The 14,100-nt window shown below is 44.0% G+C and overlaps 1 protein-coding gene across 10 annotated transcripts in view; it reads left to right on the plus strand.

Annotated features, from left to right (window-relative positions):
- Positions 1–14,100, plus strand: part of RAD51B (RAD51 paralog B) — a 769,161-nt gene that overhangs the window by 616,216 nt on the left and 138,845 nt on the right. For 7 of the 10 annotated variants that reach the window (XR_001105026.2, XR_010342068.1, XM_021675056.2 and 4 more), the window contains exon 10: positions 1,188–1,266. Coding sequence is in view for 8 of the 10 variants with exons in the window: in XM_021675056.2 (XP_021530731.1) it covers positions 1,188–1,266 (79 nt within the window). In the remaining 2 variants the exon portion in view is untranslated. Of the gene's footprint in view, positions 1–1,187; positions 1,267–3,521; positions 4,874–5,040; positions 5,259–10,958; positions 11,406–14,100 lie in introns of those variants that run through there. The other 3 variants (XM_012438155.2, XM_064374981.1, XM_021675057.2) reach the window with 3 other exon arrangements.

Below are 14,100 nucleotides of genomic sequence, written 5' to 3' on the forward strand. Positions count from 1 at the left end.
TTGAGATAGTCAAGATATTATATGTAAGCCCTTTGATTATTTGAAATTGTTTCTTCCTTCTCTCTTGCCTCCCTGATTACCTACATGGTTCAGAGTTCAAACTGTCCCTGTTTCTGATAATGTTTTACTGTGTAAAACAGGAAACTGATATTGATCTTTCTTCAGTAGAAATACTATAATATAACAATCCACCGATTATTAGAGGCTCTGTAGAGCCATATGAGATATGATAATGGCCTAATGATACTGATTTTTTAAACGACCAAATAACCATCTCCTTTAAAATAGGTGTCCTCTTAGGAGAATTTCATTGCTGAAAACATTTTTGAAATTTTGGCTGGCATATCAGTTAACTCTTGCTGCAATAATGCCTCATGACACCACCACCAAAATCTCAGAGGCATACAGCAATATTTAACTTGTGTATATGTGGGTCTCCGGGTAGTCAACTCCTTAGCCTGAGCCTTTCTGGCCACCTCTGTTTCAGGTATCTGTTGCCCTCCTTCTGAGACAGCAGACTAGCATGGACATATTTTTCTCTGACGATGGCACAAACATTAAAAGAACAACTAGAAATACTTGAGGCTTTTTGAGGCCTTGGCTGGGAACTGGCATAACCTGTGTCATGCCACCTGGCAAGTCACGTGCCCAAATCCACAGTCAAGGGCCGTGGAAAATGCTCTACACCTTAAGTAAGAGAAAATGTAGTCACATAGTAAAGGATTTGGTGAAGGACCATGGCCAAAAAAGAAACCTTTTATTGCTTTGTCTTTAGCAAGTCATTTTGAATATTTGCAGTGATAGTAAATCTTTTAAAGGTAGCTTTGAATTTTTTAAGTAAAACAGCTAAATTTATAAATAAAATTAGAGAGTCAAGTTAGGTTTATTTTAGGGCAGAAAGGTGGCAATTTAAGCATGTGTTATAAAATAATGAGACTTATTTCTAAAAGAATTGATTCAAGAATATGGTATTTGATGGCAGAAAAGTTGGAATAAATGTATAGCCTTTTAAGATGACCTCTTTGAAAGGGTAACACTCATTTAAACATTGGGTTATAAAATTTTTTTAAATAAGCCTGATGACTTACAGTCATATGTTACCATTTGTCTCAAAGTGGGACAGGGAGTGAATAGATGCCCATCCCTGATCCTTTGACTAACCCTAGAAAAATGTGCTTTATGTGCAGATTCTCATTGCCAAGTCCCCACTCGCTCCCTTCACCTCATTTGTCTACACCATCAAGGAGGAAGGCCTGGTTCTTCAAGGTAAGATCATTGTATTAAGCTATTTGTTTAAGCTGATTATGCGCAGTGCCACCCATTGCTAGTGGTAATTAGTACTATGGTTCTGATAGAAGCTAGCTCTGGATAGAATCAAAAGCCAACATGCATTGGCCAGTGATATTTACCCTAAAGAGAGCAAGAGATCAGCAGTTGTGGCAACAATTTAACAGAGAAGATTGAGGTACGGCTGATGGAGACCTACAGAATTTCCTAACAGAATGAGACGATCAAAACATGAGGATCAAACCGAGAAGGCTCAGAATTGCTACCACCCCATTCCTCTTTGCAGATCCTACGGCGTGTTAGGCAGTGAATATGACACCAGTGTGGAGGTGAGGAGCCAGTGCTGCCCGAGTCCTCTTGCTTAACAAACTGAAGAGCCACCTGGGCTGGCAGCCTCTGAGGTGCAGTGTCATGGCTCCTTGAGCCCTGTCTCCCTCACTCCTTCTGGTTATCTTGTTTCCTTTTCTTGTGCTTAAGTCCCGACATGGTCTTCCCGTGGAGGACCTGACTTTTAGAACCTGCACCTTGTGACCTGAACCCAGGACTTAGAGCACCCTGAGGCCTTGACCTAGAACTCACTGATCTACAATGGTAGTTCATTCCCAGATGCCAGATCCCAGATACACCGGTGGTTAGGAAAGGCACCCAATTAACAGGTCTTTCCAGAAAACAATTCACATGAAGGGGTAAATTCAAGTGCTGTTAGAAGAGTCAGCTCACAAGATCAGAAGTCCAAAACTGCTTTGTGGATGAGGAAGGATCCCCACAGAAGTGCTCGGGATACATATCTGTCCCCTACTGTCAGGCAGGAGACGCCACCCACAGAGATGCTTAGGTGAACATCTGGCCTGAGCCCTAGAGGAGCATATTGTCACTGCTGTCCATGGGAGAAGTCCTACCCTGAAGGATTTTATAAGTTAAGCATTTTTCCCAGGTTTGTGAAACAGGGAAGTCCCTGTGATTTCCCCGTAGAGACACATTGCATTGCAAAGATCTAGCAGGGATTATGTGGGGCAGGCTGGGGAGTCCATGCTTCTAACTGAGGAACAGGCTGCAGACTTCCCTTTCCTTCCCCTTCTAAAATGTCTGCTTCTTAATGGACTCACAAAGCTGCATGTTTGTTTGGTGTAGCTGAGCTCCACAGCAGGAACTCTCAGGTCCACGAAATTTGGGGTGAGAACTACTGACCTTTGGCTCTTAGCCTTTGACTTATGCTATCCAAGTTCCTTGGTAAATATTTTTTTTTACAATTGCAAATAGTGTTTTCTGACAAAGGAACAGAGATTTTAAGACCAGATTAAGCAAAGCAAACAGCAGGCCTCTTTGTTACATACTCTCTAAGGGTGTATAGCTAATAAGCAATCAAAAAGCTGGACTTTTATTTACCCAGTGCACAGTGTGGCATTCAGCTCTTCATTTTTGGAGGCTTTCCTAAAAGATTAGAAGTATAGTAAGTAGCAAATTTCAATGAAGATTTCAAGAAATTCTATGGAAGATTACAAGATAATTTCAGGAGGAAAAGTTTGTTTTGCTCAGATGACCTGTATCAAGAGTCTTGATGTGATACACATACCCTGATCACTGGGCATTTTGTTAAATAGCATTTGTAAGCCTGGTCAAATTTGGATAACTTTTGGGATAACATCTGTGGGAACAAGATTCACTGAGTTGTCTCTCTGATGATCATTGCTAGGATCATGATTTTAACAGGGAAGAGAAAGTTATTTAGAGAAAGTAGAGACTGAAAATACAATGAATTGGTAGAGGTTAAAAAACTGCAAGGAATGACTTTTCAAAAAGGTTGGATAACGGGGGAGAAAGTGGATCACTAAAGGAGGCTGACCTGGAGCTGTGTCTAGGAAAGAGAGAAATTCAGGAAAATGTCTTATGCTTCAAAAACAACAACCAGTAAGTAAAATGCTTGGTTGAGAGACCTCAGAACCTCACCTGGTTGCTTTCTAAGTTGTTTTCTCTATTCCACTCCCCAAGCTACACAGCCCCCTCAGAGGTTTCCCAGAAGCAGTGGAACACCTCTGCTTTTACCAGCAATGCCCCTGAAAACAAACCTCTTGGTATGCCCTGCTTTCTTGCTGTGTGCTCCCAAAGACTTTGGGAGAACAAAAAATGCAGGTCCCCAGAAAACGCAGGTCCCTCCTTTATTAGAAAGAACCTTTGGATTTTACTTCCAGCTTTGGTATCATCTTGAGAAAATCTCTGGGCCTTGATTTTGTCAGCTGGAAAATGAAAATATTAACCTTGATTCAAGGCTTTGAATACTGTCGCAACCCATTTGTGGGTCATGAAATGAAATTGATAAGTCACAACCAGCATTTGAAGACAGAGAGAGAGAGAGAAGACAGAAGAAATAGAGAGTAAAAAATATCAGGTTGTATCACACATATTATCATTTCATAAAGTATTTGTTGTGTGATTGTGTGTGAATGTGCAAGCACATTATGAGTTTGTGTGGGGACCGCAGTGTAAAACGTTTTTCTGACGTGGATCGTTGTAACCAGCCTGCAGGATCTGTAACAGCCTTGTCACGTCACTTTGTCCGATCCTCCTAGGAGAGGATGTACTCATCATTCCCTTAGCTCAGCCCAGTTGTACCCTTGAGATCTCCACATACTGCAACATCAAAGCTAATTCCCCCCGCTCCACTCTTGCCAGATGACTGAGCTAAAAGACACCTGCACAATTCCCCAGGTTTAAAGCAAATAAACCCTTGGTCCCTGAGTGGAAATCTTGGAAAGGTACCACCAGTCAAGGCCAAGTAGCTTTCTTTACTTGAGGAGTTGCACTGACAGGTTAGTCCCAAGTTGGTGTGGAAGTTGGAGCTCTGGGTGGGATGTACAGCCCATGTCCAGGGACTTGGAACAGACAGGGCAGCTCCTGTGCTGCCAACTAGAAGGAGGCCGCCAGCCACTGTGGTTGACATTCGGTCTTCAATAGAGCCGCCTGGATGGTGGGAACAAGCCAACCACACAGGCTACCCGTGGGGCTAGGGAATGATCCCTCAGGGCCTTTTATCCCTTAGCGAGCCCCCAGATGCCTACTGGACTGCTAGCCAGGAGACTTTATAATACCTGAAGAACTCCGGAGTGCACAGGCAGAGGGAGGGAATAAAAGGTGAGGGCAGAATTCGATTTACCAGCTCCACAGGCCATTTCCCTCACCGGTTCTCAAGGATTAGGATGCTGAGAACAGTCAACAACTGGGGGCCTTCTACCCTTCCCTCCCCTTTGTTCACTGGGATGGGAAGGACAATAAAGCGGCAGGCTGGAGAGACGGAGGGGCTGGTTAGAGATTTCTCAGGCTGCTTTTTAAACACTTGAAGGAGCCGGTCCATGCTATTGTTGTAGTAAAATAGAAAGCAGAACTATTCTCCTTTTGCGAAAAAAAGAAGAAGAAAAAGAAAGAAAGAAAAAGTAAATGAAAGAACCCCCCTCCTCCCAGCATCTTCAGGAGGCCTCAACTTGGGCCATTAACATGGTAATACCATCCTGTTTGCATCTTCTTTGTCTGTCCAGCATTTGTCTGGGATCCTGGCCTCTGGATGCTGGGCCCTGGATGCTGGAAATACTTAGGCCTCAAAGGAGAGGGAGCTCACAGACACCAGTTTCCTGAGGGTTTGGACTCTGAGAGGGGGCTAGATCCCAGGCAGTGAGAGAGCTGAGCCTCTTTGTGCAATGAAGTGGGAAAGGTGGGGGTAGGAGGGGATCTCATGCATCTATTTTTTTCTTTGGTCCCCAGAGTTCACCATGCAAGTCTCAGTGCCTGCCAAGTGAAAAAGCTCAGAGGATTGATTAGCCAGCCTCTTAGAGTGATGCTCAGGTGCGCTGGGGCCCAGTGGAGAGGGCAAAGTAGGAGTTGATTCTGGGAACCAGCTTTAATGGGGTGTGCCCACAGAAGCAGCTGGCAGCAGAAAGGAAAGGGAGAGTTTACAGTGAGCTCCAGCTTGACCCATGGCTTTTCTGGTCCTGTCCTTTGTTCCCTTAGCAAGCTGCAAATGTGTCACCCAGAACACAGCTGGGACTGAAGGCCAGGAATAAAGATTCTGTCATTGAAAGCAGCCGGGCTGTATTGCTGGCGCTGCAGGAGGCCTAGAGGAAAACCCAGGTCCGAGTCTGGGAGCCCTCCTAGTTTTCAGGGGCTCATAGGCACAAACAGCTGTGGATTTGGTGAAGTAGAACCTAAGCAAGGGGAGGTCGGGGTGCTGAAGGGTTGATCCAGCACAGCCTCCCCTTTACTCCCTTCCTCAGGAATCTGGGGAGGATTTGAAAAAGAAAAGCCAGGTTGTTTTGAACAGGACAGAAGATAGTGGCTTAGTTCCTCAGGAAGACGGAAGTGTGTTTTTTATATCATATTTGCAAAATCAAGGTCAGGTATGACGGGTTGAATTTGGATCCTGGTGCTGTCATCTATTAATGTAGGTTCGAGTGAGCAGCATAAAATGTGGAGTGGGAGCTGGGGAGTCCAGGGCACCCTGAGACAGGTCCAGAGAAGGTGCTGGAGATGAAATTAGTTTCCCATATCTCCAACCACTTGGTATAGGGTGTCACAAGAAAACAGAAAAAGCAACAGTGATCTTTTCTGGAGCTGCAAAGCTATGTGCCTCATCTTTACTGCTTTGCTTTTGCAATCAAGAATGGTTTGATCACCTTTTGAAGCGTATCGGGAAAGGCATTAATCTCTTCTGTTTGTTCCCTTGTCACAAACTTGCGTTAAGTTCTCCCACCCCATTTTCTTAGTCACTGAGCCAACTGGATGATTTATTGAAAAAAATTTTCCCCCAAATACCACCATCTGAGTTCATCAGATTTCAATTTAAATCAGTAACCTATCAAAATGTTTTATGCAGCTGGACTCAAAGTGACCCAGAAGATTCTCAATTTATTTCCATCCAGGTACAGAGGTGTCTCTGGCAAATACCACCTCTGCACCTGGCATGGCCTGGCATTCTTGTGGGAGCCTGGGCAAAGAGCCCTGGAACTCAATGGAGCAAAGAGTAAACTCCTCTCCCAGAGGTCATGGAGAAGAAGAAGGCAGAGCAGGTCTGTCGCATTGTCACCAGCCTGCCAGGTGCCACTGCAGCCTCAGAAAGTTTGTCTAGACCAAGGCACTGTCCTTTGCTGCTTCTGCCTGCCTCTTAGTGTGGGACCTCCCGGGGAGATGAGGAAGGAGAGGAAGGGCTCCCATCTGCCCAGTGCTGTTCTCCTCTGTCCACATTCACTTTACATCCCCTCCTTCTGTGACATCTTCTCATATAGGCGCTCTGCTTTGTTTCCTTTTTTTCTTCTGGCAACTAGCCTTGAAGAGAGATTTTACAAAATTTGGAAGTATTTTATGATATATGAAAGACATTTTAAATAAAGAACAGTACAGAAAATCATAAAAGAAAACATGTGAATCTAACACCCCAAATAAACAATTACTAAAATTTTGTTCCATTTTTTTAAGTTACAGGAACAAAACTTGGCAAACTTTAGAACTCCTTTGCACCTATCCCTGGTCCATTCCCTCCTTACCACGTTCCTCCACAAAAGTGAAAACTCTCAGAGATTGGTCTATATCTTTCCTCTCCATTCTTAAAAACTTTTCTACATATATGTGAATCCACACATAGTATGATGATTGATTTTGAGTGCATTCTGAAATTTGCATAAATGGCTTATTGTACACAATTTCACAACTTGCTTTTGTTGCTTAACATTGTTTTTGTAATGTAGCCATGTGAAACACAGGTCACGTGGTACACAGGTCATGTTCTTTCACTTTAGGTATCCACATCCATTCAGTGTATGAATATGCCACACGCTACCCACTCTCCTACGTATGGAAATTTTGATTGTTTGTACAATTTTATTACATGTGTTTCTTGATATTTAGGTATGAGGGTTTCTCTAGGTATGTATAAAAAAATGAATGGCTGGTCAGAGTGTCTGCATGTTTTCATTTTTACTATATCTTCCCAAATTGCTCTCCAAAGCCTTTTACCAGTTTATCCTTGTTCTGGAGATAGTGGACCAGTTTCTCTGCAGCCTCACGTAATTGTAAGTTTGTTGTCATCTTTCCACAGGCAGTCTTCTCATGCGTTCTTAGGAATGCACTGCAGTCTGAGTGACAGAGCAAAACCCCATCTCTCTCTCTCAAAAAAATTTCTTCATTTCCCTAAAGTTAACTACATAATACTTCCCAGAAAGTGAAATTTTAGTCTCATCCATCACCCTGATTCTCACTTGAGGGAACTGAGTTCCAGAAAGGTGAAGTGATGTTCACCTCAAAATTCAGTTTGTAGCCCTTTCTAAGCCCTCAGCCTGGGCTCCTAAGAGTTTAGAAAATCGGAAATGGGTTTGGGTCCTCTCATCTTCCATCATGGCAGCCCCTATGGCAACTTAACTCTCAGGCTTCATGAGCTTCCGTTGAGATATTGAATCTGGAAATCCTAAGCCAAAATGGATTGGTCACACTGATGCAACAATCCTTCAAGGAACTCCTTGACTGCACGTTGATTAGAAGTTTGGCCAGGTGTAACTACAACCTAAACTAACAGTGGTGTACATGATAGAGATGTACTGCTTCCTCATGTAGCACCGAGGAGGAATGCAGTCCAGAGCTGGTATAGCAGCTCAGCTCTACATGTCTTTCCAAGAACCCAGGCCATTGGCTTTTTGCTCCATCACACCTAGGATGTTGCTATTACCATGTTCCAGAATGGTTCAGCATCATGCTCTCCATCCCAGTAGCAGGATGTGCATGAGATAGAGAATGGTGGTGGGAGGGAAAGCATCCCCCTTCCCTTAAGGACATTAACCAGAAGTTGTACACATTATTTCTGCTTATATGATGTTGGCCAGTCTGTAAATATATGACAAGACAGCCTAAAAATGTAGTCCTTAATCTGGGTGGCCTTATACCCAGCTAAATTTTGGGTGTTCTGTTATCATGAGAAAAGAAAAGATGATGAATATTTGGAGACACAGCCTTTTCAGAGGAGCCCAGTTGCAGACATAAGATGCAATAGTACCGAGACCTAAGGGCTGGGCTTGTTGCATAATAGAGTTATACTCTTAAAATGCAGCATAGGCCGGGCGCGGTGGCTCACGCCTGTAATCCCAGCACTTTGGGAGGCCGAGGCGGGTGGATCACGAGGTCAAGAGATCGAGACCATCCTGATCAACATGGTGAAACCCCGTCTCTACTAAAAATACAAAAATTAGCTGGGCATGGTGGCGCACGCCTGTAGTCCCAGCTACTCGGGAGGTTGAGGCAGGAGAATTGCCTGAACCCAGGAGGCGGAGGTTGCGGTGAGCCGAGATCGCGCCATTGCACTCCAGCCTGGGTAACAAGAGCGAAACTCCGTCTCAAAAAAAAAAAAAAAAAAGCAGCATAAATATCTTATGTATTAAAAAGTGCCATCAGGACCCTTTTTGGTTCCAGACTCTAAAATAGAAGAGAAAGACTATCACTTCACCAAGGATCAGCACCCAAAAATCTTGTTCTGCTCACCCAAAACAGAATCTCCTTCAGGCAGGAACTTCAGTATGTTTTGCTAGTAGGCAGTATGCAAGAAAGAAACTTCAATGAGAGAGGTACTAGTGCTTATAGCACAAAGCAGGGCATGAACTTGAGTCCAAAGTCATAAACCAAACACTTTTTTTTCCAAAATGTTTTTTCCTGTCTCTACTTTAAAAAAAAAAAATATATATATATATATATATATATACATATGGAACAAAATGTCAGTTGGAATAACATTATAGAGAAAAACTTTGTTCCAAGGCCTGGACTATAGTTAGGCTGGATTTACATTCCTCTTTTAGAACCTGGAAGCCGCTTGGCCATCTTTGCCTAGTTAATTTGCATTTGCAAAAATGGCCAGGTTAACAGTACCAAAATATATTCAATCAATTCAGGTTGTTGATTTTCTTTGAAAGTGTCTTCCAAAGAACTTCATGTTCTTTCTGGAATATGATTTAAGCTGCATTTCAGTGAGTTCAGTTCAGCAAATATTTGTTGAGCATCTGTTGCTTACAAAGCATGGTGCTCAGGGGCCAAGGGATATAAGGCTGAAAAAAAAAAGTCCCTTCCTTTTAGTAGCTCAGAATCTAGTTAGGAGAGATGTAGTTAAATAAGTTTAATCAAAAGCAAACTGTGATACCTATTGCCAGGTTCAAACAGTGGAATATGGAAGGATAAAGGGGGTGGGCTCATTTCAACTAGGATGACTGAGGAAGGAAGGGTCCTGAGAGTATGTGGGACTTGGACTGGACGTCAGCTTGTGAATACTGACAAAAACCGAATTCCATTGTCTCTTGACAGAAGCCAATTTCTTTTGCTATTTGAGGATGGATTCGGGGACACTGGGGAATGCTGATTAGTTCCATCACTAATGCTGATTAGTGGTGAATGTTGAATCATGCTGACTAATGTGTTCTAAATGGATTGAGTCACCAATAAAGGGAACATTGAGAGTCAAGAGTTCAGATCCTGAATTTCACCGATGAAGTGTAAATCACTTCACCACTTAGTGCTTAATTTTTTTGTCAATTAAAATGTGCTCATGGATGAGAATCCAATAAGTCATCTTGACTCGTGAGGGCTTTACAAACTTGAAGGATAGCAGACACACTTAACAGCAACCTACCAGGACGGGCTTATACAACCTTGGGTTATTCGTAGTGCACACAGAGTCAGAACATCCATCACATGCTGCTCGCCAGCCATGCGAAACTTCTGTTTCCTCACATATGCCCTGAGAACTGACAAACAGTGCACTGAACTCACAAAACCCAACAAATAGAGGAGCTTTTGAAAAATCTTCCCATCTACCTACTGGGGTGTCTGTGTCTTTCTACAACAAATGTCGCCACAGAACTAAGGGCTTGCATTGCAGACACAGCTCTTTCTCTCTATTGACATCTCCCCAGCTAGACTGCTTGAGAACCTGGCCTTCCATGTCCAGATGTTTACTGAATTCTGAAGGCCCCCCAAAGAGCCCAAGTTCTTTTGTTGCTCTCCAAATCATTTCCCACAGAGACTGACTGATGTCCTGAAGGAGCCCTTCAATAGGGAGGATAAATGAAGGCAGATGAAGACATGACCCCCTGAGGCTTGCCCACATCCACTCTAACAAAGGGTCTGAGGCACAACCTTGTAAGGAGTGTTTTGGTCAGCAGCGTCCCTATGCGAGGCCAAGTCTCCCCCACAGGACTGCTTTCAGTGGCTACCATCATAGTGGAAGTATTGGGCATTTGTTAAGGGCTGTGGTGTGCTAGGTGTAGCACAAAACATCTAAATCATGGTCCCCTGCCTTTGTGAGGGCTTCCTAGCTACAGATGGCAGCTGGCTTTCTCAGGGGAAACTTGGGGGTCACAGACAAAGCTGAAGAGGGGTGCTTGCTTCTGTGGATGACCTCTTCCCACCCAGCGCAGCAACACCTTTTGTCTATAGCTATCCTTAGTCAAGCCAGGGCTGTGGGACCCTAACCTGCACTTTCGCTGTGTTTTTGGGTCTCTGGTTTTCGAGGCCGATGGCCCTGTGGGCAGTAGGTGTGGAACAGGACCAGTGTTGGAGGAAAGTTCCATTTAGGTTGCTGGTGGGAAGTTAGTGCATTTCATAACAATTTTTCTTTTCAAACTTACTTTCTCTCCTATTTTTTTTTCTTTGAGGCCAGCAGAGGCCATAGGGATACTGCGACCTTTGTCTAGAGTTGATGGGGGCATGATTTGTGAAATAAAACAGGACCGTACTGCTTGGAAGAAGGAAACGGAAGCTGACATAATGGGGATTAATTAGTTGATTGCTGTTGAGATGGTAACAGATTTGCCCCTAAACCATTGAGCTAGCGATTTCAGACCTAGCAGGGAAGGTGAAGATGAAGAAGCCTTTGTTCAGGTCTCTAGATGTGTAGGGCTGAGAGCTTTGCCGCCATGGGATGTCAACAGCCATAATAATAATAATTTGCACTTATATAGCACCTTTCAACCAGGCACCTCAAAGGGGTTTAACCACATTAATTAATTAAAGCCCACAATCCCCCTGGGGAGAGGAGGAGGATGACTAACAAGATTTGTAATTACAGGAGGGAACATTTCCGAATAAAGTATTGTCTACCAAATAAAAAGAGTAGGTGTAAAGGAATTGGAGTCTCCAAATAGTAACCAATTCAGAAATGCAATTGTGGAATGATGGGGGAGGCTGGGGGCGGGCATGGGCATGGGGGTCGGCTCTGTGTCAGAGGGAGGTCGATGGGCTCAGAATTCACTGACAGGTTCAGATCCAGCCGAGAAGTGGAGCATGTATGGTATTAGTGGCATTTGTAGGTCATTAGTGGCATAACTATTGTAGTGTAAATTCAAGTTTCCTTGGTATATTGTGTATAGCCCTGCTGAACAAAGACTGAGACTCATGCAGTATTTAATAAAGGATGAAATGATTTCTTTAGATTTAAAGCCCAAAGCTGCGCCAGTCAATTAGCAAATAAATCAATTGGTGACCCGTAGGATAATTTAGTCGTTTCCAGTAGAACACCCAGCCTACTCGCTCTTACTGCCATGAGGCTCTGATTGAAGTATCAGTCTGGGTTCAGGGCAAGGTCTGGGGGCTTCAGCCCCTTCAAAGCCAGGCATTAAATCTTTCCAGCCTTTGGCCTTGCGACCCGCCTTACCCCGGTTGTTAGTGACCTCAAGCTGTGCTGTGTAGAATCACTTTGTACCTGCTCCTCCATCAGAGATTTTTAGTGCATTGAGGGCTAGAATCAAGTCTCATCCTATTTCGTGTCTCCTGTGAGAGCCCAACAGAGTGCAGTGTACCAAGTAGGTGCAGACTGATGAAGAATGGTTGAACAACTGAGTCCTTTAACAATTCAGTGTTTGTTAAGCACATACCGAGTGCTCAGGTAAAGCTTGAAAACAAAGTTCAATGTGTGCCTGCCCTCCAAAAATGTACTCCAAGGAATGGGAAAAGACTCACAAACGATTAACTATAATATAAAGCAGAGTCACATCCAAGCCCCGGGCAGCAACGGCAAAAGGAAGAGCATCTTATTCAGCTGGAGTGAATCAGGGAAGGTGTTGGTGTGCTGCGCATCAGAAGGCAAGAAGGATTTGGGTAGACCCGGAAGAGGCGGAGCGGGCAGATATCCCAGGCTGTGACCATGTGTCTCTCTCTGAGTGAGGTACATTTTGAGAACTTGGGATACTCAATAGAATGTTGGTGAAAACCAAGGTAATTCGCAATCAGTTTAATCAGGAAATGTACATTTCCTATGGATTCTTATGACATGAATTGGCTAATTTCAAACATCAAGGGACTATTTGAGAAGTTGGTGGTGGGGTTCAGGATACACTACTCCAAAATCTGGCACCTTGGTACCTGAAAAAACAGCAGAGGCAGGAAGGCCACTGTCACCTTCCCCTCGCTCTCCTCTCCTGAGGCAGGTTGTAAAATGTTCATTCCTAAAGTGTTCACTCTCTACCCAGAGGAAAGGAATGTCCTTATCTCTGAAGACACGGGGACAGAGAAGAATCTGACCAAACAGGCCTCGCTAAATTTCCCCCAGTTTATTTCCCCTAGATCATACTTATTAGTCTTCCAACCATACTTCTGCATGACTATCTACTCTTCATCAAACTTAAGCATAAAAATACTGATTTCCCTGGTTTGCAGGGGTCTTTCTTCCTTCTCCTTCTCCTCTTCTTCTACTTCTCCTTCTCCTTCTTCTCATTCTTCTCCTTCTTTTTTTTTTTTTTTTTGCCAGGGTCTCACTCTGTCTCCCAGTCTGGAGCGCAGCAGTACAATCACAGCTAACTGCAGCCTCAACCTCCCAGGCTCAAGTGATCCTCCCACCTCAGCCTCCCAAGTAGCTGGGACCACAGACTGGCACTACCACACTCAGCTAATTTCTTTTTTGTAGAGACGGTCTCACTGTGTTGCCCAGGCAGGTCTTGAACTCCTGGGCTCAAGTGATCCTCCAGGCTCAAGCCACCTTCCCAGCTCAGCCTCCCAAAGTGCTGGGATTACAGGCATGACCCACCATGCCCAGCCAGGTCTTCATTTCTAAAGGTTCTCATGTCACATAAAATTTACATTAAATAAAGTTTATGCTTTTCTCTTGTAAATGTTTTTGTTGTTGTTGTTTTTTGAGATGGAGTCTTACTCTGTCGCCTAAGCTGGAGTACAGTGGTATGATCTCGGCTCACTGCAACCTCTGCATCACAGGTTCAAGTGATTCTCCTGCCTCAGCCTCCCATGTAGCCAAGATTACAGGCATGCACCACCACACCTGGCTAATTTTTCTATTTTTTTTAGTAGAGACAGGGTTTCACCATGTTGAAGAAGCTGGGCTTGAACTCCTGTCTGTAGGAGATCCGCCTGCCTCAGCCTCCCAAAGTGCTGGGATTACAAGTGTGAGCTTGGCCTTCTCTTGTAAATCTGTCTTTTGTTATAGGGGTCTTGGCCATGAACCTTGCAATAGGTAAGGAAAAGATACTATTTTTCTCCCCTACAGTTTCTGGTGCCCAATATGGGGTGGCTGAGACACCCCACTCATTCTGGATCTTGCAGATGGGATCCTGGGGCAACTAACAAAAGAGCTGGAAAAATAAGAATTCTTATCAAGGTCAGCTCTCCCCGATCTCTGTAGAGCTTGGTTGAGAGAGAAGGTAAAAATTTCTCCTTGAACCTTCCTTCCCAAATTCAGATTAGCAGGAAAACACACACACACACACACACACACACTCACACACACACACACCTGTATTGTGACTCTCTGGCTAAATCTGGTTTTCAGTTACCCATTTGTTATTGATC

Source organism: Aotus nancymaae, unplaced genomic scaffold (genome assembly GCF_030222135.1).
Source record: "Aotus nancymaae isolate 86718 unplaced genomic scaffold, 86718_ANA_hifiasm-v0.15.2.pri h1tg000011l, whole genome shotgun sequence".
NCBI classification, from domain to species: domain Eukaryota; kingdom Metazoa; phylum Chordata; class Mammalia; order Primates; family Aotidae; genus Aotus; species Aotus nancymaae.